Source organism: Lithobates pipiens, unplaced genomic scaffold, assembly GCF_037356315.1.
Source record: "Lithobates pipiens isolate NorthernLeopardFrog02 unplaced genomic scaffold, aLitPip1_a1.2 Scaffold_22, whole genome shotgun sequence".
NCBI classification, from domain to species: domain Eukaryota; kingdom Metazoa; phylum Chordata; class Amphibia; order Anura; family Ranidae; genus Lithobates; species Lithobates pipiens.
This window is the reverse complement of record NW_027507784.1, coordinates 344,943,322-344,969,259: the sequence shown is the minus strand read 5'-3', so window position 1 is coordinate 344,969,259 and position 25,938 is coordinate 344,943,322. Positions and strand designations below refer to the sequence as shown.

Below are 25,938 nucleotides of genomic sequence, written 5' to 3'. Positions count from 1 at the left end.
TCCTCCCAGCAGAAGAGATATTTGTGTGTTTTGAACTGTCTGAGACATCTTTAGCAGATATCGATTGTACAGATTTGGTCTGTACAATCGATGAGTCTTTCCTCTGAGCAGAGAGAGAAATGTCATTTTTGTTTTTCCCAGCAGTATTAACCCCTTCACCATCACCACCACCACCCACCACATTCATTGTTTTATCATGACTGTCATTGTTAATACTTGCTGGTATATTCACATGTCCTGCGGTCTTCCCAGCAGTGTCAGTTCCCACTGCTGTGCTGGTGGAATCTTCATCTGGCCTGTTCTCTTCCATCGGGACAGGACTTTCTGCAGAGGACAGTGCAGGCTGGACTGACACATCCATGGCTTCCACTGCACATGGTGCAGTATTCTGACCCCCTCCCCCACCAGAATCAATCAGCTCTGCTGGAACACAGAGAGGCTCAGGTGAAGCAATCACATTGCAGGTGTCAGACACAGTGTGTGAAACACATGCAGCAAATGTGGTAGTGGAACTACAGGTCTCAGCACATGCGGGTGCAGCAACATCCATGTTCAGGGGATTTGGTGCAGGTTCATCCTCATTCCCTGGCTGATTCTTCTGCACATCCACAGGGACCTCTGATGGATTATCAGACATTACAAGCTTGTCTCCTCTCAGGGGGGATTCCATCCGCTGGATGAGGGTCAGGGTGCCATTCTCACTCTCAACCCCCTGGCTGGTTGCCGCCGGCGACTCCAAGGCCTTACATGGGGGGAGAGGAGCAGAGGCAGATGGACCTGGGTCATCCATATGCTGAGGCTGATCCACTGAACACGATGAGGACTGGCTGACAAACCTTCTCTCGTTTTCAAACTTTTCTTTAAATGCTCCACTTTTTTCTTTTAGTTTTCCCAACAATAAAGTTTGCTGCTTTACTTTTTCCTCTAATTCCTGTAGCTCAGGCTTCATGGCGGTGCGATTCTTACTCCAGGCCTGGAAGTATTTGGCTTTGAAGTTTTTAAGCTCCACTCTCAAAACTTTAAGTTTCTCCTCCGCTCTCCCAATCGCCCTAAAGCGATTAACAACCTTAAGGCTGAAAACGCTGGCATCCATACCAGGGCCCGGACCCACAGACAGATCCTCCACCTCCTCCTCACTGGGCCCCGTGTCATCAGGGGGATCCATCTCAGGGCCTCCCCCAGGATCAGGCATTATTCCTGGGCCGAGCTAGCAGGCAAGGCCCAGGCTTGAAAAATGGGTGGTTCTCACAGAGAGCTCTTTGGGTGTGTCCTCCTCCTCCTTCCCACTGATCACCAATGTAAGGATCATTCTTCTCACTGATCACCAATGTAAGGATCATTCTTCTCACTGATCACCAATGTAAGGAACATTCTTCTCACTGATCACCAATGTAAGGAACATTCTTCTCACTGATCACCAATGTAAGGAACATTCTTCCCACTGATCACCAATGTAAGGAACATTCTTCCCACTGATCACCAATGTAAGGAACATTCTTCTCACTGATCACCAATGTAATGAACATTCTTCCCACTGATCACCAATGTAAGGAACATTCTTCCCACTGATCACCAATGTAAGGAACGTTCTTCTCACTGATCACCAATGTAATGAACATTCTTCTCACTGATCACCAATGTAAGGAACATTCTTCCCACTGATCACCAATGTAAGGAACATTCTTCCCACTGATCACCAATGTAAGGAACATTCTTCTCACTGATCACCAATGTAAGGAACATTCTTCTCACTGATCACCAATGTAAGGAACGTTCTTCCCACTGATCACCAATGTAAGGAACATTCTTCTCACTGATCACCAATGTAAGGAACGTTCTTCTCACTGATCACCAATGTAATGAACATTCTTCCCACTGATCACCAATGTAAGGAACATTCTTCCCACTGATCACCAATGTAAGGAACGTTCTTCCCACTGATCACCAATGTAAGGAACGTTCTTCCCACTGATCACCAATGTAAGGAACGTTCTTCTCACTGATCACCAATGTAAGGAACGTTCTTCTCACTGATCACCAATGTAAGGAACGTTCTTCTCACTGATCACCAATGTAAGGAACGTTCTTCCCACTGATCACCAATGTAAGGAACATTCTTCTCACTGATCACCAATGTAAGGAACGTTCTTCTCACTGATCACCAATGTAATGAACATTCTTCCCACTGATCACCAATGTAAGGAACATTCTTCTCACTAATCACCAATGTAAGGAACATTCTTCCCACTGATCACCAATGTAAGGAACATTCTTCCCACTGATCACCAATGTAAGGAACATTCTTCTCACTGATCACCAATGTAAGGAACATTCTTCCCACTGATCACCAATGTAAGGAACATTCTTCTCACTGATCACCAATGTAAGGGACATTCTTCTCACTGATCACCAATGTAAGGAACATTCTTCCCACTGATCACCAATGTAAGGAACATTCTTCTCACTGATCACCAATGTAAGGAACATTCTTCCCACTGATCACCAAGGTAAGGAACATTCTTCTCACTGATCACCAATGTAAGGAACATTCTTCTCACTAATCACCAATGTAAGGGACATTCTTCTCACTGATCACCAAAGTAAGGGACATTCTTCTCACTAATCACCAATGTAAGGAACATTCTTCTCACTGATCACCAATGTAAGGGACATTCTTCTCACTAATCACCAATGTAAGGGACATTCTTCTCACTGATCACCAAAGTAAGGGACATTCTTCTCACTGATCACCAATGTAAGGAACATTCTTCCCACTGATCACCAATGTAAGGAACATTCTTCCCACTGATCACCAATGTAAGGAACATTCTTCTCACTGATCACCAATGTAAGGAACATTGTTCCCACTGATCACCAATGTAAGGAACATTCTTCTCACTGATCACCAATGTAAGGAACATTCTTCTCACTGATCACCAATGTAAGGGACATTCTTCTCACTGATCACCAATGTAAGGGACATTCTTCTCACTGATCACCAATGTAAGGAACATTCTTCTCACTGACCACCAATGTAAGGAACATTCTTCTCACTGATCACCAATGTAAGGAACATTCTTCCCACTGACCACCAATGTAAGGAACATTCTTCCCACTGATCACCAATGTAAGGAACATTCTTCCCACTGATCACCAATGTAAGGGACATTCTTCTCACTGATCACCAATGTAAGGAACATTCTTCTCACTAATCACCAATGTAAGGGACATTCTTCTCACTAATCACCAATGTAAGGAACATTCTTCTCACTAATCACCAATGTAAGGAACATTCTTCTCACTGATCACCAATGTAAGGAACATTCTTCTCACTGATCACCAATGTAATGAACATTCTTCTCACTGATCACCAATGTAAGGGACATTCTTCTCACTGATCACCAATGTAAGGAACATTCTTCTCACTGATCACCAATGTAAGGAACATTCTTCCCACTGATCACCAATGTAAGGAACATTCTTCCCACTGATCACCAATGTAAGGGGCATTCTTCTCACTGATCACCAATGTAAGGAACATTCTTCTCACTGATCACCAATGTAAGGAACATTCTTCTCACTGATCACCAATGTAAGGAACATTCTTCTCACTGATCACCAATGTAAGGAACATTCTTCCCACTTATCACCAATGTAAGGGGCATTCTTCTCACTGATCACCAATGTAAGGAACATTCTTCTCACTGATCACCAATGTAAGGAATATTCTTCTCACTGATCACCAATGTAAGGAACATTCTTCTCACTGATCACCAATGTAAAGAACATTCTTCTCACCGATCACCAATGTAAGGAACATTCTTCTCACCGATCACCAATGTAAGGGACATTCTTCTCACCGATCACCAATGTAAGGAACATTCTTCTCACCGATCACCAATGTAAGGAACATTCTTCCCACCGATCACCAATGTAAGGAACATTCTTCTCATCGATCACCAATGTAAGGAACATTCTTCTCACCGATCACCAATGTAAGGAACATTCTTCCCACCGATCACCAATGTAAGGAACATTCTTCCCACGATCACCAATGTAAGGGACATTCTTCTCACCGATCACCAATGTAAGGAACATTCTTCCCACCGATCACCAATGTAAGGGACATTCTTCTCACCGATCACCAATGTAAGGAACATTCTTCTCACCGATCACCAATGTAAGGAACATTCTTCCCACCGATCACCAATGTAAGGAACATTCTTCTCACTGATCACCAATGTAAGGGACATTCTTCTCACTGATCACCAATGTAAGGAACATTCTTCTCACTGATCACCAATGTAAGGAACATTCTTCTCACTGATCACCAATGTAAGGAACATTCTTTCCACTGATCACCAATGTAAGGAACATTCTTCCCACTGATCACCAATGTAAGGAACGTTATTCCCACTGATCACCAATGTAAGGAACATTCTTCTCACTGATCACCAATGTAAGGAACATTCTTCTCACTGATCACCAATGTAAGGAACATTCTTCTCACTGATCACCAATGTAAGGAACATTCTTCTCACTGATCACCAATGTAAAGAACATTCTTCCCACTGATCACCAATGTAAGGAACATTCTTCTCACTGATCACCAATGTAAGGAACATTCTTCTCACTGATCACCAATGTAAGGAACATTCTTCTCACTGATCACCAATGTAAGGATCATTCTTCTCACTGATCACCAATTTAAGGAACATTCTTCTCACTGATCATCAATGTAAGGAACATTCTTCTCACCGATCACCAATGTAAGGAACATTCTTCCCACCGATCACCAATGTAAGGGACATTCTTCTCACTGATCACCAATGTAAGGAACATTCTTCTCACCGATCACCAATGTAAGGAACATTCTTCTCACTGATCACCAATGTAAGGAACATTCTTCTCACTGATCACCAATGTAAGGAACATTCTTCTCACTGATCACCAATGTAAGGAACATTCTTCCCACTGATCACCAATGTAAGGAACATTCTTCTCACTGATAACCAATGTAAGGGACATTCTTCTCACTGATCACCAATGTAAGGAACATTCTTCTCACTGATCACCAATGTAAGGATCATTCTTCTCACTGATCACCAATGTAAGGATCATTCTTCTCACTGATCACCAATGTAAGGAACATTCTTCTCACTGATCACCAATGTAAGGAACATTCTTCTCACTGATCACCAATGTAAGGAACATTCTTCCCACTGATCACCAATGTAAGGAACATTCTTCCCACTGATCACCAATGTAAGGAACATTCTTCTCACTGATCACCAATGTAAGGGGCATTATTTCAGCTACTTCCTGTCTACATGCACTCGTCCCAGTGTCTGCTGTACATTATTGATCTGATATTGACTTCCTCATAGTGCCAATGATGCTCCATGTCTGAGCAATATGTGGTCAGGCTGCTTGTATCCTCCATGAACATGTGACGGGGTGACAACAGATGGGGAGTCAAGACAAGTGCTGTCACTCTACAACAGGAAGGGCCTTTATGGCGGGATCAGCAGAGATTATTATAATGAGAGCTGCAGAATTAGACTGAAAACAACTTTGGAGATGATATGAACACGTCACAGCTGACAGCTGGGTTTAGTGATCGGGATCGCAGAGACTTCACTGTTTTTATTAAATTTTTTTAAATACCTATTTAAAAATGTAAAATGCCAGAAAGTATCTATTTCTAAATGAAGAGACGAGACACAGATGAGTAACATTTGGAAATATATTAATCCTGACATTTGCATTCGTGTTCAGAAGAAAACTGTCTCTGGAAATGAGTTTCAAATGTCTAAAACGGGGAAATGTTATTTCTAAAATTCAGCTCAAAATCTGTCAGTTTAGAGGCTTTTCGGCAAAACCGTCCCTGACAGGAAACAAGGTGCAGACAGGGGACACCATCCATCACGTCTAGAGGGGGAGAGGGGGTGTGGGGGTGTGTGTGTGTGGGTGTGTGTGTGTGTGTGAGTGTGTGTGTAACAATGGCGGATCCCTCGCTTCCCCTCCCCCCCCCCCCCCCCCCCCCCACCCCACTTAGAACTGGGCTAGAAATATTTCAGTAAGTCCCATGAATAGACCATCTCAATATTTACACCAGTGTTTCTCAACCTTTTTTCAGTGAAGGCACCCTTCTCAATTATGGACATTCTCAAGGGACCTTTAAAATTATGCATAGTCTCAAGGCGCCCTTTAACGTTTATGGAAATTCTCAAGGCGCCCTTTAAAATTATGGATAGTCTCAAGGAGCCCTTTAAAATTATGGACATCCTCAAGGCGCCCTTTAAAGGGCACCTTGAGACTATCCATAATTTCAAAGGTTGCCTTGAGAATGTCCATAACGTTAAAGGGCACCTTGAGGATGTCCATAACTTTAAAGTTATGGACATCCTCAAGACAACCTTCAAAATTATGGACATTCTCCAGGAGCTCTTTAAAATTATGGATAGTCTCAAGGCGCCCTTTAAAGACGATGTCCATAAATTTAAAGGGCGCCTTGAGAATGACCATAACTTTAAAGGGCGCCTTGAGAATGTCCATAACTTTAAAGGGCGCCTTGAGAATGTCCATAACTTTAAAGGTTGCCTGGAGAATGTCCATAATGTTAAAGGGCACCTTGAGGATGTCCATAACTTTAAAGTTATGGACATCCTCAAGACAACCTTCAAAATTATGGACATTCTCAAGGAGCCCTTTAAAATTATGGATAGTCTCAAGGCGCCCTTTAAAGTTATGGACATTTTCAAGGGAACCTTTAAAATTATGGATAGTCTCAAGGCACCCTTTAAAGACGATGTCCATAAATTTAAAGGACGCCTTGAGAATAACCATAACTTTAAAGGGCGCCTTGAGACTATCCATAACTTTAAAGGTTGCCTTGAAAATGTCCATCATGTTAAAGGGCGCCTTGAGGATGTCCATAACTTTAAAGGGCGCCTTGAGGATGTCCATAACTTTAAAGTTATGGACATTCTCAAGGCACCCTTTAAAGTTATGGATAGTCTCAAGGCGCCCTTTAAAGTTATGGACATTCTCAAGACACCCTTCAAAATGATGCACATTCTCAAGGCAGCTGTTATCTAGATCAGGGGTCTCCAAACTGCGGCCCAGATGTGGTCTTTGCTAGCCTTTATCCGGCCCTTTGGGCACTATTCCTACAACTGACACCAAAAGGGGACACTATTTGGTACACTGATACCAATGCACCAATGATAGTATACTATTCATCCTACTAATAGTGTCACTACTCCTCCTCCTACCCTGTTTCCCCTAAAATAAGACCTAGCGTGATTGTCGGTGTTGGCTGCAATATAAGCCCTACCACCCAAATAAGCCCTACTCTGTTTCCTCAAAAATAAGCCCTACCCTGAAAAGAAGACCTACAAGGACTTTAACTAGGGCTTATTTGGGGGGTAGGGCTTTTATTGCAGCTATCACCGACAATCACACTAGGTCTTATTTTAGGGGAAACAGGGTACTAACCACCAACCCTGAGGCCATATTTATTCTCTGCTGGGCCCGGGACATTTTCTGCCCACGCTGGCCACAATCCAGCCCTCCTGAAGCCTGAAGAACAATAAACGGGCCCTTTATGTGGAAAGTTTGGAGACCCCTGATCTATATAATGGACGTGATGTATCTAGATTTTGCAAAAGCATTTGATACAGTCCCCCATAGATGCTTGATCAACTCACCCCCTCGATCTCCTCGCGTATCACAAACTTACTGAAGGATTGATCGTTAGGGATGTCACACCACTTTCTCAAACTCAATCTTTCTAAAACCAAGCTTGTAATATTTCCCCCTCCCCAATCCCCCCCCCTAGAATTTACCATTAAGATCAATGGCACAAACATTGGTCCTTCCACACATGCCAGGGTGCTGGGTGTAATCCTAGACTCTGACCTCTCCTTCAGCCCCCACATCCAATCACTGGCTAAATCTTGCCACCTTAACCTCTGCAACATCTCCACAATTTGCCCCTTCCTGACCAACGACGCCACAAAATAAGTTATTCACCCCTTGGTTATTTCCCGCCTCGAATACTGCAACTCCGTCCTCACTGGCTAACCTTTAAACAGGCTATCCCCCCTTCAGTCTATTGTGAATGCTGCTGCTAGACTAATACACCTCAGTATCCGATCCCTGACTGCTGTCCCTCTCTGCCAATCCCTTCACTGGCTTCCCCTACCCCACTGTATAAAATACAAAATACTAACCACAACATAGAAAGCCATCCACAAAAATCCCCAACATCTGCAGATATCGCCCAAATCATCCCCTCCGCTCCTCCTCCGACCTCCTGCTCTCTAGCTCCCTTGCTAACTCCTCCCATGCTCGCCTCCAGGACTTCTCCAGAGCCTCTCCCATCCTCTGGAACTCCCTGACCCAGTATGTGCAATCAGCCCCTACCCTGTCCCCCTTTAAGAGATCCCTGAAAACCCGAGCCACCCAATGTCAGGGAACTCACCATGTGAATGCCCGTCCCCGTGTAGCAGCGGTTTACCTTCGTTCTAGGCGCCATGCGCGGTGTCCCCGTCAGAGGCGTACGAGTTCCGGACCAAACGGACGCACGCTAATCCGAACACGTGGACGTACGCCAATCTGAACACGTGGACGCACCCGCGCAAACCGAACGTATGTACGTACTCACGCACGTACGGCCACTTCCACCAATCCTGGCACATCTCTCCCTATATAAAAGGGATCCTGGCCTGATACCAGTGCTGGATCGTCTTCAGCCATTCCTGAGACACCCGATCGTTGTTGGTTCCTGTGACCTTGTTCCTGATACCCATTCCTTTGGATACTCCTTGTTACTACCTCCTGGACTATTACTGACCTCGGCTTGGACTTATTACTTCGGCTTGCTTCCTGATTTTGTACCTCACTGCCAGCACGTTACCAGACCCCTTGCTCGTCCTTGACTACGCACCTGCCTTTCGTTCCTGTACCTCGTTGCCAGCCAGTTGCCGACCTTGCTTGTTACAGACGTGCAGTGTTTCCCTTACACCTGCTTGGCTTCCGCTGTATTCCTCCGTGATCAACCTGCACCTCTTCCTCCGTGAGGACGCAGCATTTCCAGGCCTTCAACTTCTACCTGCAGGCACCTGCACCCTTTCGCTGTCTTCACGCTCCCTGTTCCCACCTCCAGGGGTGTGGAGACCGGAACCGTGCAAGAGGCCACCCTCAACAGTCTGACTCCGCTGTAAGGTACGTGACACCCCCCCATCAGACCATCCCCGGCAGCTACTACCCTTTGTACCACCTCCCTTTAGAATGGAAGCTCCACGAGCAGGGTCCTCCTGTTCCTTCTGTATTGCAATTTGTGCTGTCCCCCCTCTACATTGTAAAGTGCTGTGCAAACTGTTGACACTCTATAAATCCTGTACAGTAAAAATAATAAAATGTATAAACTGAGGTCCGTAGGCATGGACCATGAGGTTTGTTCTTGGGTAAAAAAAAAAAAATGGTTACAGGGGCGTGTCCAAAGGGTGGTGATCAATAACTCGTACTCAGACTGGTTGGGAGTGGTGAGTGGGGTCCCCCCCCCCCCCCAAGGTTCTGTCCTGGGATCAATCCTGTTTAATTCATTCATAAATGATATAGAGGATGAGATGAACAGCTCATTCATTCTCAGTTTTTGCTGTTGATACAAAGCTAAGCAGGGCAATAACTTCACGGCAAGATGTGGACCTCAATAAAATAATGGGGCGGGCAACTACACGGCCAATGAGGTTTAATGTTGAAAAAGGTAAATCGCTTGGGGGGGGGGGGGCGCTAACAATTTGAACACAAGTTACCTGCCAGGGGGAGAAGCTCTGGGGGATTCAAGGATGGAGAAGGATCTGGGGATCCTAGTAGATGACAGACCGAGCAATAGCAAGCTCCAGCTAGCAAAGCCATAAGACTATTAGCACGCATAAAAAAGGGAATTTTCTCCAGAGATAAAAACGATAATCCTGACACTTTATAAAACTCTGGTTCGGTAGCGTCTGGAGTATTCCGTCCAGTCAGGGTCGTCTTTAATATTGATTGGGCCCTGGGCAAAAATTTTCTTGGGCCCCTCCCCCCATGCAATTTTGCTTTCCACCTGCTCTGAGACATACAATAAATAGCAGCTAGACTTAAAATCAGTTTACTGTATCAGATCAGGCAGCAATTGCGATTGGTTGCCAGAGGTTACAGCATATCATTACTGCTTAATGACTGGTTGCTAGAGGTTACAGCACACATTATGGCTCACTGATTAGTTGCTAGAGGTTACAGCAAATGATTTCTGCTTGTTAATTGGTTGCTAGAGATTACTGTTAAGTAATACTGCTCACTGATTGGTTTCTAGAGGTTACAGCACATCATCTCCTCACTGCAGGGGAGCATGATATACATAGGAATACCACCTTTATTTACATATCAATGCTGCCAGCCGCATCTATTTACTTAGCAATGCTGCCAATATTTACATATTAAAGCGGAGGTCCACCCTAAAGTGGACCTTCCGCTCATTGGAATCCTCCCCCCCCCCTCCGGCGCCACAATTGGCACCTTTCAGGGGGGAGGGGGGTGCAGTTACCTGGATAATCCAGGTAACTGCACCCACTTCCGGGATAGCTCTCTGCGGAAAGGGGCGTAGATTACGCCCCTTTCCGAAAGTCCCCCACTGCCTGCTGGGAAACACACGGATCCCAGAGACAGCGGGGACCGTCCTTATTGCGCAGCGCGACTCGCGCATGCGCAGTAGGGAACCGGGAAATGAAGCCGAAAGGCTCCACTTCCTGATTCCCATACCCAAGATGGCGGCGGCAGCACCCGAGAGACGATCGAGAGATCGGCTTCGGGTGCCGACATCGCGGGCGCGCTGGACAGGTAAGTGTCACTATTTTAAAAGTCAGCAGCTGCAGTATTTGTAGCTGCTGGCTTTTAAAAAAAAAAAAAAATACGCGGACTCCCGGCGGACTCCCTCTTTAATGCCGGTTATTTACATGTAAACACAGGGTCTACAGGTGAGTCCTCTGTTGACAACAATAAGGCGGAGCTGGGCAGCATTAGTACCATCATTTCACACTGAGATAACAGGACACAGCACAGGACTAAAACTTCAAGGGACAAGGGAATTTACACTGGGGTAGTTGTTAAGTATGAGGCAGCTGCTTTGGGCCCCACAACAATGACAGGGCCCAGGGCAGCTGCTCCTTTTGCCCTGCCTTAAAGATGGCCCTGCGTCCAGTTCTGGTCACCAATCCTCAGGAGGGATGTGCTGGAACTGGAGGAGCAAAGTTAGAAAAGGGTCTGGAGGACCTCAGTTATGGGGAAGGCATTGAACTTCCTCTCGTTGGAGAGGAGATATTATAGCGATATACAACTATCTCAATGGTGATCCCAGCATAGGGAGGAAACGTCTCAGTCTCAGGGAGTATGAGAGGACATGAGAGGCCACACAATGAGACTGGAGGAGAAGCCGTTTAACCTTAAAGCGGAGTTCTACCCAAAAATGGAACTTACGCTTTTCAGATTCCTCCCCCCATCCAGTGTCACATTTGGCACCTTTCGGGGGGGGGGGAGCAGATACCTGTCTAATCCAGGTATTTGCTCCCACTTCCGGGCATAGATCGCCGCAGTTTCCCACGGCTATCTACGCCATGTCAGGCACCTCCTCCACCCCCCTTTGCTGTCTTCAGGGAGACACACAGGTCCCAGAAGACAGCAGGGACCAGTGAGATCACGCATGCGCCGTAGGGGGGACCAGGCTGTGCCTTCCCGATTCCCTTACCGAAGATGCCAGCTCCTCCACCCGGGAGCTGAGGGACAGATCGGCTTTGGGTGAGGACATCGCGGGCGCCCAGGGCAGGTAAGTGTTCATATATTAAAAGTCAGCAGCTGCAGTATTTGTAGCTGCTGACTTTTAATGTTTTTGCTTTTTTGGCGGAACGCCGCTTTAAGCTGCGTAGGGTTTTTGTTCACTGTCAGGTCAGCAAGGATGTGGAGCGCCCTTTCACAATCGGTGCTGTCAGTGGAACAAGAAGGAAGCGCCACCTAAGTGCAATAAGTTAAGTAGGTTTTAATAGCACAACAAATAATTCACCTACAGGTAGATGAATAAAATCAGGCTCATCTGTGCCTTTAGTACAAGGTGCGGTCCGGTCTCTGGTCCATCTGGTTCCACGGGGGGAGGCAGTCGTTGGAGAAGAGATGTGCAGTCTTTCCTGCGGCCACCAGGAAGTCGCCTAGGTCCGGATTGGAATGCAGGCGATGACATCACCGGAAGCGGAACCAGGGGAAGCACCAAAAGGAGAAGAGTCTGGAGAGAACATACAGGCTACGAGCTCGGAGTCATCGGCTCCTTCTACAGGCCTATGAAGGAGCAGATGGACTGGTGTCTTTATTTAACCTTACCAACTATACATCACCGACATGGAGGGAATGATTTTCCCTTAAATAGGTAAAACTTCATTTAATAAGAAATTGAAAACTCCTAAATCTACCCTCCGGCCTCCCTTTCAGTCTTGAACAGGTGTAGCGGCTTCTCTCCTGGACTGAAATTACTTCCTCTGATTTCACTGCACACTGTGAGCTTCTCACCAGGTGCATTAGAAGATGCAGCAAGTCAGATAAGAGCCCCGCCCCATTTCCTGGTTGGAGGATGCAGACTGTATCCAACATGACTGCCCACCAGTGCACAAAGCAAGGTCCATAAAGACATGGATGAGCGAGTGAGTTTGGGGTGGAGGAACTTGACTGGCCTGCACACAGTCCTGACCTCAACCTGATAGATCACCATTGGGGTGAATTAGAGCAGAGACTTCGATCCGGGCCTTCTCTCCAACATCAGTGCCTGACCTGTGGAAGAATGGTCAAACATTCCCCATAGACCAGGGGTCTCAAACTTGTGGCCCTCCAGCTGTTGCAAAAACGACAAGTCCCATCATGCTTTTGCCTGTGGTAGTCAAGCTTATAACTGTTAGCCTTGCAATGCCTCATGGGACTCGTAGTTTTGCAACAGCTGGAGGGTCACCAGTTTGAGACCCCCTGCCATAGACACTCCTAAACCTTGTGGACAGCCTTCACAGAAGAGGTGAACCTGTTATAGCTGCAAAGGGCGGAGCCAACTCAATACTGAACCCTACGGACTAAGACTGGGGGGGGCCATTAAAGTTCATGTGCGTGTAAAGGCAGGCGTCCCGATACTTTTGACAATATAGTGTATATCTGTATCCGCAAGGTCTGAACTCTTAGACACGGCCCCCAGATGCGGTCTTTCGCCCCCAACAACCATGGAAGCAAAGTGGGGAGGCTGTCCGTGTCAACTTGCATGCATCTGACCAGATTTTGTTCCAGTCTGAAATATCTAGAGATCCCCCCGCCCCTTTTTTTTTTTTTTTTTAATTCAATAAACTTTATTGAGAACACTGCAATGCTTTTTTTTTCACATTGCTGTTCCTATCAGACCGGACACCCTACATTGAAGCCCATGACTGACGAAGAGGGTCATGTCTGGTGGGAATTGGGTGAAAATTGCTATGTGGTGGTTTTAATAAAGTTTGTTGAAAGTGAGAAAAAAAACAAAAAAACAAAACAAAAAAAAACAAAAACAAAAAAAAAAAAAAACACCCCAATGGTGTAAGTAAGGCTTGGCTATTTGCTCATGCCTAAAGGGAGGAGTCGGATTCTAATAAGACCCCGCCCCCTGCGGATGGCAGCCAACCCCGAGTGGTGCCATTTAAACCGGATCAGTATATTTGACAAAAAGGAAGAAAGAAAGACACAAGGAATATTTTAAAACATTTATTTCACATTAAAATGAAAAACAAATCGCTATAAAAATAAAAAGATTAACCGACACTTCACCAGCAGTGAGCAAGTTAAGAAAGAAAAACAAACATTTCAAAAAACTTTATTGAGACTCGATGACAGCTTCACGGTTACGTAAAGAGATGAGAAAACATTATCCATCTATGGACTCCTCACTACCACCGGGGGGTGGAGGGAATAGCAGCACGGAGGTGGGGGGAGGAGTCACCACAAAATGACAGCCAATCAGAGCCAAGAGGCACAAAAAAAAAAAACAAAAAAAAAAAAAAAAAAAAAGATAACCGCCACCCATAAACTATAAGATCTCCATTCTTATCAACGAATCGCATCTTCCGGGTCCAACTGGAGCGGCCGGTTCGATCAATAATAGTCACTACTGGAAGGGGATCGATTAAAAAGGAGATCTCCAGGAAAATAAACTTTTTTCCCCCCGCCCCTCCTCTCCTCTTGTCCAATCACAGAACTCTGCATTCTGTGAACCTTTGTGCAGCAAAACAGTAGGACCGCCCACAGTCCAGTGACAACAGCATATAGCAAAGCTTTATTGTTCCAGACAAGAAGACAAAAGAAGGGCCTCACTCAGACCCCCCAGACTCAGCTGACGCATTTCACCATGAAAAGGGTTTCGTCTTAAGCTGGCCGTGCACAAAGCGAATTTCGGCTGGTTCTGACGATCTAGTCGAAAATCAAATCACAGTGGGTGGCCCCTGCCAGCCCTCTCCTGCTCGACGCGTCTTGATTGGAGAATTGAAGGAGAAGGGCAGAGGATTGTCGACCGAACAGCGTCTGCATCTAATCAGATTCAGGTATGGTTTGGGCCGGCTGCCAAAATACGGGCTGAACAGAAAATCTATACATGTATGGCCAATTTCTGAGATACAACCAAGCCCTTTTCAGGTGAAATGCGTCAGTTTACATGGATGGTTGGTGGTATTGTCCAAAAGAATAAAGCTGAACCAAACTAGTGATCTCCAAACTGCAGCCCATGGGCCAGATGTGGCCCTTTGGTTCTGTTCTTTCCACTGCAATGATAAGGACCCAATCTTTCCACTGACACTAATGATGGGGCACTATTTCTCCCACCGACAGCAATGATGGGGCACTATTCCTTCCACTGACACCAATGATGGGGCACTATTCCTCCCACCGACACCAACGACGGGGCACTATTCCTCCCACCGACACCAACGACGGGGCACTATTCCTCCCACCGACACCAACGACAGGGCACCATTCCTCCCACCGACACCAAGGACGGGGCACCATTCCTCCCACCGACACCAAGGACGGGGCACCATTCCTCCCACCGACACTAAGGACGGGGCACCATTCCTCCCATCGACACCAAGGACGGGGCACCATTCCTCCCACCGACACCAAGGACGGGGCACCATTCCTCCCACCGACACCAAGGACGGGGCACCATTCCTCCCACCGACACCAAGGACGGGGCACCATTCCTCCCACCGACACTAAGGACGGGGCACCATTCCTCCCACCGACACTAAGGACGGGGCACCATTCCTCCCATCGACACCAAGGACGGGGCACCATTCCTCCCACCGACACCAAGGACGGGGCACCATTCCTCCCACCGACACCAAGGACGGGGCACCATTCCTCCCACTGACACCAACGGTGGGGCACCATTCCTCCCACTGACACCAACGGTGGGGCACTATTCCTCCCACTGCCACCAATGATGGGGCACTATTCCTCCCACTGACACCAACGATGGGGCACTGTTCCACTATTTTTTTTACTCTCACTAGCCAGTCCGGCCCCCTACAGTCTGAAGGACAGTAAACTGGCCCTTTGTTTAGAATGTTTGGCGCCCCCTGCTGTATGTCTGCGGCGGGTCCTTCCGTTTGCTGCACATGGGCCGGTGTCGCTGGGGTAGAAAGCGGTGTGTCCTCAGGAATGTCTCACCCACCCGTACCAGAGAACCAAATCTGAACATTGGGCACTGCGGGTAACACAAGAGCCTGAACAGATACAAAGAGAACTTTTTTACATTCCATTATAGGAAGTGTGGAAGCAAAAAATCAGAAAGGCGGGGGAGGGAGCTACAAATCCAAGAAACCTGTGGCAGAATGCTGGGACTTGTGGTACTTTTACCATTTCTGTTTGAAGGATATTTTTGCATAATTAACCTTTAAAGTGATAGTAAACCTTCATCAGGGAAAAAAATAAATAACACATCTAGCAGCACTCTTCATCTACTTTCCTCCTCGCTCTCCTCCATCTTGGAGGAGCCCAAGTGTAGCCCCCTCGAGGTGCCCACACAAAGACAGCCCCAAAACCCAGGCCACTCCCCTGGCTCCACCTCCAAGAGCTTTGAGAAGGTGCCGTGCCCAGCCACGAGGCGCCCAACCAATCAGGTCAGGCACATCCACAATGCTCATTACTACACATGGAAATTCGGGGGAAGGGATGCTGAGAGGAGCAATGGGGAAAAATTGGAGTGTTTGGGGATAAAATAAATTGGGGGACCTAATGGCAAAAAATGTAATTCATTTTAACAGGCTTTAAAAGTTGTCCCCCCCCCCCCCCCTTCCTGAAAAGGTTTAAAAACTATTAAATGGGGGCTAATAGGGCAAGCAGGGCAGCCACCCCAGAGTAGAAAGCAGCCTCGGGGTAATGGAATAAAAAGGGGGCGCCCATTAAGTGTAGCATTAAAATCTATTTTATTAAAAAGCTAATTGCCAACTCGCTGGGTTAACAGATCAAAAGGCACATCTCCACAAGAACACAGCGATCAGTCCCAACCCTGAAGAATAATCAGGAAGCTATGAAACGCGTAGCCATGCCCACAGGACAATATGCGGGATGTCCCTTCCACACGCCTCCCCTGTGCACTCCAGGGTGGTTACTGGCACTTCCTGGTTTGTTTTCCAGTGCGTGCCGAGCCTTTCACAGAGTCTGGTGGCTGAGCAAGCAAGAATAGACATCAGTGGGACTGACAGCGGTGTTCTTGTGGAGATGGAGGCGTGGCCTTGCCTCCAAAACTCGCTCCTATTGGCCAGCTTACTTCCAGACTAGACAGCTCCTGTCATCAAGTGGATTCCTCTGCGTCTTCCTAGCTCCCTGCATTTCCACCCGCGGCGGCCACAGCACAGACCTGTATTCCTCGAGCGGACTCACTGTATACAACAAATGCCTGTCACCATGGAAACAATGCTGACGAATAAGAAGGAAGCTCTGAAACGCGTAGCCCACAGGACATTACTTGAGTTTTTTATGTTCATTATTTAACCACTTGAGATCCGCGCTATAGCCGAATGACGGCTACAGCGCGGACCTCCTTTGCCGGGACTACGTCTATTGACGTCGTCCCGTGCACGAGCGGCCTGCGCGCCCCCTGAGGGGCGCGCGCTGCGCGCTCTGTGATCGGCAAGTCTATGAGACTCGCCTGATCACTGATCCGAGCAAGGGGGTCGATCCCGACCCCTTATCACGTGATCAGCTGTCAGCCAATGACAGCTGATCATGTGATGCAACGGAGCCGGTAATCGGCTATTATTCCTCCTCGCGCAGGAAAAAAAGAGCCGATCACGGCCAGCCCTGCCAGTGCCCACCTGCCCCCTGCCAGTGCCACTTTAATAAAACATAAGTGCCCCCCGTCAGTGCCACCCAGCAGTGCCCACAGTGCCACCCACAGTGCCCACAATCTGCCTCAACAACGGTGCTGCACCCCAGTGCCACATATCAGTGCCCATCAGTGTCATCTACCAGTGCCCAGCAGTGCCACCTATCAGAGCCACCTATCAGTGCCCATCAGTCCCATCTATCAGTGGTACCTATTAGTGCCCCTTAGTGCCACCCATCCGTGCCACCCATCCGTGCCGCCTTATCTGTGCCCATCAGTACTGCCTTATCTGTGCCTATCGGTGCCACCTTATCTGTGCCTATTAGTGCCGCCTTAACTATGCCTATCAGTGCCCGCCAATGCAGCCTATCAGTGCCACCTCATCAGCGCACTTCAATGAAGGAGAAAAATGACCCGTTTGCAAAATTTTATAACAAAACTATGAAACATGATTTTTTTTTCTTGCATCTTTTTTTGTTTGTTTAGCAAAAAATAAAACTCTGAGCTGTAACTAAATACCACCAAAAAAAAGCTCTATTTGTGGGAAAAAAATGATAAAAATTTCATTTGGGTACAGTGTTGTATGACCGCGTAATTGTCATTCAAAGTGCATCAGCGCTGAAAGCTGAAAATTGGTCTGGGCAGGAGGGGGGTTTAAGTGCCCAGTAAGCAAGTGGTTAATAAACTTTGCTACACTTTTGGGGGTCTTGGCGCCCCTTTCTGGCCATCCCTTCTTGTGGAGATATGCCTTTGATCCGTTAAGGCAGCGAGTTGCGAATTTGAATAAAGCGGATGATTTTAATGCTGCAGTTAGTCGGTGCCCCCTTTCTCCTGTCAACGTGTTAAACCTGCCTGTTTTCGCTCCTGCAAACCCGTCGGCAGCAGCAAACTGCCCGGGCAATCGCATCACAACGACGGACGGCCTCTCTATAGGTGTAAACAGGGCCTTCCCACCCATCCATAGGAGGAACGAGGGACCATGCAGGGAGTTTGCAGTAGTGGTTCCCGAGGACTATAGAGCACGGACCTGGCACCTGCGCATACATTTTGGCGATGGGTTCTACATAGAGTTGGTCCAGAGGAGGCAAGTTTTCCCTGAACACACTTGTGAATGGTTGACGAATAAATTCAACAAGAATGAAGAAGACAACTGTGGTGATGTTAGTAAATAGGCCGACATTGCTACAAATAAATAGAAGTGAACCGGGCTAAAGTCCTGACTACTATCCTAATAATCCCTTTATAACACGGTCTGTTGGGTGATCAAGGCGACCAAATGTGGGGTGTACAGGCAGTGATCCCGTACCAGGCCCCAACAGGCGAGCAGGGGCGCCCCCTGCCGGGAAACCTGGGGGGGCAACCTTAGCACATCATCATTCCATCAGAGGGCAAAAGTGACAGAGCTGAGCTCATCAGTCTGCTGCTTCTCCTTCCACTGACCAATCACAGGGCGGGAGCGGAGGGATGTTCCTGAACTGCAGCAGGGGAAAACAAAACTGGGGTCGTGGCTCGCTAGATGGGGTTGTGCCGTGTGGCAGAGCTGTGTAAATCTATGGACAGAAAAATAAATCCTTTGGCAGGTGAATTGGCTCTCTTGTATGTATAGGTTGCCCTGCCTGGAGTTTAGCTTTTTGTGGTCAGTGGCAGAAGCAGGAGTGGCTACGCGTTTCAGAGCTGCCCTGCTCCTTTGTCAAGTAGGGCAGCTCCGAAAACTTGTAGCCATGCCCCGGCAATGATGTTGCTTCTGGTTAACTCCACGCTTCACGGGCGCCCCCCCCCCAAACCGCTCCCAGAATGCTGAGGCTTTCCATTCCATCTATCAACAGTGGTGCCCTTACACTCTTCTAATGGGTCTGACCAACTTTAGGTGCAGAGTTTTTGGCCGTAGAGGATTCTTTTTGTAACAAGTTTTGTTTTACTACGTGTGAGTTGCGCTGTGTTTTACTACGCGAGGTGCGCTGCGGCTCACTACCCGCGAGGTGCGCTGCGGCTCACTACCCGCGAGGTGCGCTGCGGCTCACTACCCGCGAGGTGCGCTGCGGCTCACTACCCGCGAGGTGCGCTGCGGCTCACTACCCGCGAGGTGCGCTGCGGCTCACTACCCGCGAGTTGCGGTGTTTTTTTTTTTTTTTTGTTCCATTAAAGTGTTTTGCATTACTACACTCCAAACAGGCGCCATCTATTGTTCTGTATTTACAGATTTCTTCAGTCTGCAAGGAGCTGCACCTAGTGTGGTTAACCCTTGAAGGACATTTTAGGACCTTTATCCTTTTGCCTTATCCAACTATATCAGTTACACCATCTTGCACTTTTTTGTTTTTCATGACCACACTGGCCATTACTGAACATGCAGTTCCATCCAGCGGGGGACATGAACTGCAGCAGGTGCACAATGCCGCTTTACTGGTAAATTCTATTACGTCTCCTTTAAAACTGGGCGTATAATAACCAATAGCATGAGAGTACCTGTCAGCATCAATTTGTAAATTGAAAGAACATCAATCCAATAAAAAAAAAAAAAGCAAAAAAAAAAAAGCAGCTACAGTCTGAAAAATTAAAATGCTGGTAATTATTTTATTTTTTTACCAGGAGAACATGGAGAGAGAATCCTCGCCTTGGACGTGCTTACCCGATATGTTTCGCCCACAGGGCTAGACCCAACGTGCAACCAAAAAAGGCAACAGTTAAAAACTTACAAGCAAGGCCATTTATTGTAGAAGAGATGTGCAATGGGGTTTATTTACTAAAATTGGCAAGTGCAAAATCTGGTGCAGCTCTGCATGGGAGCCAATCGGTGTCCAACTTCAGCTTGTTCAATTAAACTGACCCAAAAAAAAAAAAAAATTGGAAAATGGGAAGCTGATTGGTTTCTAAGAGCTGCACCAGATTTTGCACTCTCCAGTTTTGGTAAATCACCCTCAAGGTCTCTTCTGTAATAATAATAAAAAAAAAAAAAAAAACTACCTGCTTGCTTGTAGTGTGGCTTTGTGTGTGCCAAGGATTGTGAATCTTGCGCTAGCCAATCAAGATGGCTGAAGATCAGAACCCAAAAGGAGCCTGGGAAAAGATAGGAGGCGCCTCACTGGCTTCGGGCCATTGGAGAGGTAGTAAGTATGGTGCTGGACTCCCCTCTCTTGCCAGTGATTCTTGGGCTTGCCGTCCTTGCTGGCTCGCCTGAGAAACGGGCTGACTGTGCCGCCAGCTGATCACACAAGTGATCAAAAAGTAGTTCTGCTTTGATCCAGTCAATGGCCTCGGAGCAGCGTCATGACGTCACTTCCCGTGCAGGGTGGAAGTGAACAATCTTTTAAACCAAAAATGTTTTTTTTTTTTTTAAAACAAAAGATTTTTGACCCCAGATCTCTCCATAAAGAGGACCTGCCATCCTTATTTCTATTACAAGAGATGTTTACATTCCTTGTAATAGGAATAAAAGCGATAAAATAAAAAAAAATAAAAAAATTTAACAAAAAAAGGCACAGTGTAGAGAAAAAAAAAAAAGTTAAGTGCCCCATCCCTCTGTGCGCGCACGCAGAAGCGAATACATATGCAAGTCACACCCGTAAAACTGTGTTCGCACCACATGTGAGGTATCACCGCGAGCGCCAGAGGGAGAGCAGAAGTGTTGCCTATGGAGATTTGTCGCCATTCCACGAGCGTGCGCAATTTTAAAGCGTGAAATATTAGCCAACCATTTACTGGGCGAAACATCTTTCATAATATAGAAAAAAAATAAAAAAAAATATGTGGGTGTATATTGTGTTTTTTTTTTTTTTAATTAAAAATGTATTTTTAATAAAATACATTTTATTTTTTAATAAAAATGTATTTTTATTAAAAAATTGCGTGTGAAAAACCACTGTGCGGATACCATGCGACATAAAAAAAATAAAAAATGCAACGATCAATATTTTATTCTTTAGGGAAGGGATATGCAATTAGCGGACCTCCAGCTGTTGCAGAACTACAATTCCCATGAGGCATAGCAAGACTCTGACAACCACAAGCATTATACCCAGAGGCATGATGGGACTTGTAGTTTTGCAGCAGCTGGAGGTCCGCTAATTGCATATCCCTGCTTTAGGGTCTTTGCTAAAAAAAAAAAAAAAATAAAAAAAAAAATTGAAAAAAAAAAAAAAATTTTTTTTCCAATGTTTGGGGGTTATAAGTACATTTCTAGCAAAAAATAATGATTTAAACTTTAAAAAGTGCCAGAAAAGCCCTGGTCAGCAAGTAGTTAAAAAGGAGAAGTACAGGGAAAGCTCATTTGGCTGTACTTCTCCTGTGATCTGTTGTCAACAGAGAGCGGGCCGAAGTCCGCTCTCCGCTGACATCACAGAAGTCAATCCAGGCACCGCGTCATCACGACCAGAGTCGGAACCAGCCAGATACCTGGACCGACACCCGGCTTAGCCTCTCAGCGAGTGGCTGAGCCGCCCCCCCGCCACAGCCCAGAGCTCCAGCGAGCGAGGAGCAGAGGGGAGCTGTGAGAACCGAGCGATCAGCTGTGTTTAATCACTCAGTTCTCAGTGTAGGAGGTGCCAGGGGACCGATTTTGCATCCCTCGATGTATGATTCTTTTTAAAAAAACAAACTTACTTCTCTTTTAATTGTAGAGGCCTAACCTTGGGGGCGAGACGTAGCAGCAGTAGCACCCAGACAGGTGGATTCTCTCTGATGTTGCTGTCCAGATAAATAAAGTTACCAGCGTTTGAATTTTTATTTTTTTTACTTTTGGACTGGTGCAGTGCATGGAGCATAGGACAAGCTCCCTCTGGCACTCAGCACCCGATTCTTTCGTATTGATCGCCTGAAATCAGAACCTTGGGAGCAACACAACATACAGCCAATGATATCCATACCTCCAGCCAAAAAGAGACGTCACTTCATCCCAGCGTACCAATACATTTCCTAAAATCTTGGCTTGCCTTTCAAGATGGCCATCCCTTAGTACCGATGACACACGGGACACTTTAAATCCAAAAAGCACTGCGACGTTCCCTCTGCCGCCATGGAGCGGGCGAGGACACCGGCGAACCGTAAACCGAATGCAAAGTATAAATCAGTAGTTAATGCTTTCCTCTCCAGTCTTCAATAAAAAAACATTACAAAATAAAAAAGGTTCATTTTTACTAAACATAATCCAGAACAGACAATAAAAAAATAAAAATAAAAAATAAAAATAAAAAAAAGACTTCCACGAGGAAAGGAGTTTCCAGAGTTCCTAGGTGCACGGAGTGAAGAGCAACAGGAGTCCCATTCAGCCCGTTGTTAGTGCAGCTTCGGCCCCGTCCATGGCTACGGCCCCCGTCCATGGCTACGGCCCCGTTTTTTCTTTCTTTTTTTTTTTTCTTTGTGCAAACAGTTTCCGACAGTTCAGCCCCCGGCTGGGGCCATCAGACAGAAATAAAGACGTCTAGATACAGTCTATCGTAGGATTCCCTGAAGCACACAATTAAAAACAAGCTGAGCAAGCAAGATCCCGTCAGGCACCAGTTCAGCCAGGAGTAGTCTGGAAATGAAAAGAGAGACAACATTGAGAGTCATGGAGGGCATTCAGATGGTGTACTTGGGGTGAGACTGTTTGTCAGGGGCTTCCCTCAGGCAGATAATAAGCAGCAGGCCGAGGAGACAGGAGCCGGTGAGGCACCAATTCATCCACGATATAACTGTGTGAACACAAGAGAGAGAGAGAAGCATCACCTATTTCTGCGATTTCTGCACTCACAGGGAAAAAAGAAATAAATGCAGATCTGGCTTTTATTTAAACAGTTGATATGAATGGGGACTGCATGCATGGAACGCCTGGGTACACACAGCCCTTCCATGGGTGTACGCTGTAATACGCCTCATCTTAAAAAAATAAAAATAATAATAAATTAAAAAAGCTTTACTCATACTTGATCATTGCAAAACGGTGCAAATGTTCAGCGGATCGCACGCCCCCCACGGGGCGCACGAAAGTGGCGACGTTATAAGACTATACAGCGGGCAGGAGGTGGTTAATGTAATATCGTGTGACATAACTTCTGCTATTTTATTCTGTTGGGGAAGGTTCGACAAGTCCCAGGCGCCAGGTCCGCATTGTACCTAGGACATTGGAACCTGTCGCTTCGGCCTTTGTCAGTCCACATAAGAGAAGGGGTTTTGTTATTAAAGGGGTTGTAAAGGTTTGTTGATTAAAATAAAAAATACCAAACATGTCATACTTGCCTCTTCTGTGCAGTTGGTTTTGCACAGAGTGGCCTCGATCCGCCTCTTCCGGGGTCCCCCCAGTGGCGCTCCCGCCTCCTACCCGCATCGAGAGCCCCCTAGGAGACCCGCTTTTCAAGGGGGAACTCATGCAGGTGCGCTCCTGAGTCCTGCTGCATCCATTGACACAGACAGCAGGACTCTGCCCTGCCCACCGTGTCACTGGATTTGATTGACAGCAGCAGGAGCCAATGGCTACGCTGCTATCAATCTATCCAATGAGGATCTGAGACAGCGGCTGGAACAGCTGGGCTCCTTCTCGACGCTGGAAAGATCGGGTTCAGGTAAGTAAAAAAAAAAAAAAAAAGGGGGCTCTAGAGGGCTGCTAACTACAGAAGGTTTTTGCACCCCAATGCATAGAATGCAAACCTCGAGGGTTTACAACCTCTTTAAAAACAAAGCTTTGTTCGTTGGAAAAAAAAAATGGCTCCTAACTTTTTTAGCTGGCTCCTAGATTCAGAGCAAATTTGTTAAGCCCCGAGTTGAGCCAAGAATGATTTCTCCCTAAGGGAGAAGTGGTCCATCACCTAAGGACACTAGCAAAAATCTGAGGTCTTATGGCATGGAGTAGGGTGATATGGAAGGTGTCCAGGAGGCGTGTCCTCAAAAAACTTGCCAGTGTCCGATCACCTAAAAGCAGTGATGGCGAACCTTGGCACCCCAGATGTTTTGGAACTACACTTCCCATGATGATCATGTACTCTGCAGTGTTGTTGAGCATCATGGGAAATGTAGTTCCAAACCATCTGAGGTGCCAAGGTTCGCCATCACTGACCTAAAAAAGGTACGAACCTATAACCCATGGTGTATGAATAAGTCGCCCGTCTCCTGTACAATACAATTAATAAATAAAAAATTGGGCTTCAGACACTTTAAGCAAGACAGCTCCAAACTGGGCTGAAGTGGAGTCTGTGTCTATAACGTGCACCCCTTAGACACAGGCCTTTACCTTGTATTGCCCGTAATTTGGCCACCCCATAGGCACAGACATCTACCTTGAATTGCCCGTAATTTGGCCACCCCATAGGCACAGACCTTTACCTTGTATTGCCCGTAATTTGGCCACCCCATAGGCACAGACCTTTACCTTGTATTGCCCGTAATTTGGCCACCCCATAGGCACAGACCTTTACCTTGTATTGCCGTAATTTGGCCACCCCATAGGCACAGACCTCTACCTTGTATTGCCCGTAATTTGGCCACCCCATAGGCACAGACCTCTACCTTGTATTGCCCGTAATTTGGCCACCCCATAGGCACAGACCTCTACCTTGTATTGCCCGTAATTTGGCCACCTCATAGGCACAGACCTTTACCTTGTATTGGCCATAGGCACAGACCTTTACCTTGTATCGGCCATACTTTGGCCACCCCATAGGCACAGACCATTACCTTGTATTGCCCGTACTTTGGCCACCCCATAGGCACAGACCTTTTACCTTGTATCGCCCGTACTTTAGCAGTATTGGAAGTTTTAGACAAAATTCACTTCTAGAGATAAATAAAGAATTATGGGAGGCTGTGGACAAGTAGTTAAGAGATGTCAATGTACACAGAGGCTCAGAATGTGTTCAGATCTCACACACACATCATTGGTGCCGATCGAAGCGGGAACCATCATTCTCCAGTGATGGGCACTCCCCTAACTGTCAGGTTCTGTAAGCACCATCCGTCCTAAGAAATGACGGTTGTTCTAGAAGGACGGCGAGCTGACGGATTGAGCGCGCCGGGTAATGGCAATACTTGAGCCTCTGGAGAGGAAAATCCATCACAGTGAATTGTGTACTGAGATGTCAAAACACGAAGCTCCTGTTGTCCTCCAGCATTAATCCCTGAAATATATGGGGGACATTTTAGAAAAATTGACTAGGAAACGGCAGTTTTGTCCACAGAGAAACAGATGTTCCCAACCTGTACTGGAAAGAGGAGAGCTGCAGAGTGAATGAACAGGGGTGGGGGGGCTTCAACACCATCTGTCTTCCACATATAATGGCATTTCAGCATCTCTACCTCGGAAATGGGACAACAAAAAAAAAATCACACCTTCAGCCATGTAAACTGAAGGATCAACACCTATGCAGATCCCCGACACCAAGGATGGGATTTTCTAACTAGAACAGAACCACAACTTTTACACCTTCCATCCCATTCCTTGACAATCGATATCTACACATTCCATGGAATGGAAGTGTCTATGCTACCTGCATACAGTGAGGGGAAAAAAAAAGTATTTGATTCCCTGCGGTTTTTGTACGTGCAGAGATTAGGAG

At 46.6% G+C, this 25,938-nt stretch overlaps 1 protein-coding gene across 1 annotated transcript in view; it reads right to left on the bottom strand.

Annotated features, from left to right (window-relative positions):
• Positions 1–22,526: 22,526 nt before the first annotated feature.
• Positions 22,527–25,938, bottom strand: part of SLC49A4 (solute carrier family 49 member 4) — a gene marked incomplete in the record, with an annotated part of 65,265 nt that continues 61,853 nt past the window's right edge. Inside the window, 1 exon segment of the mRNA XM_077449724.1 lies at positions 22,527–22,928. Coding sequence (XP_077305850.1) covers positions 22,813–22,928 — 116 coding nt within the window.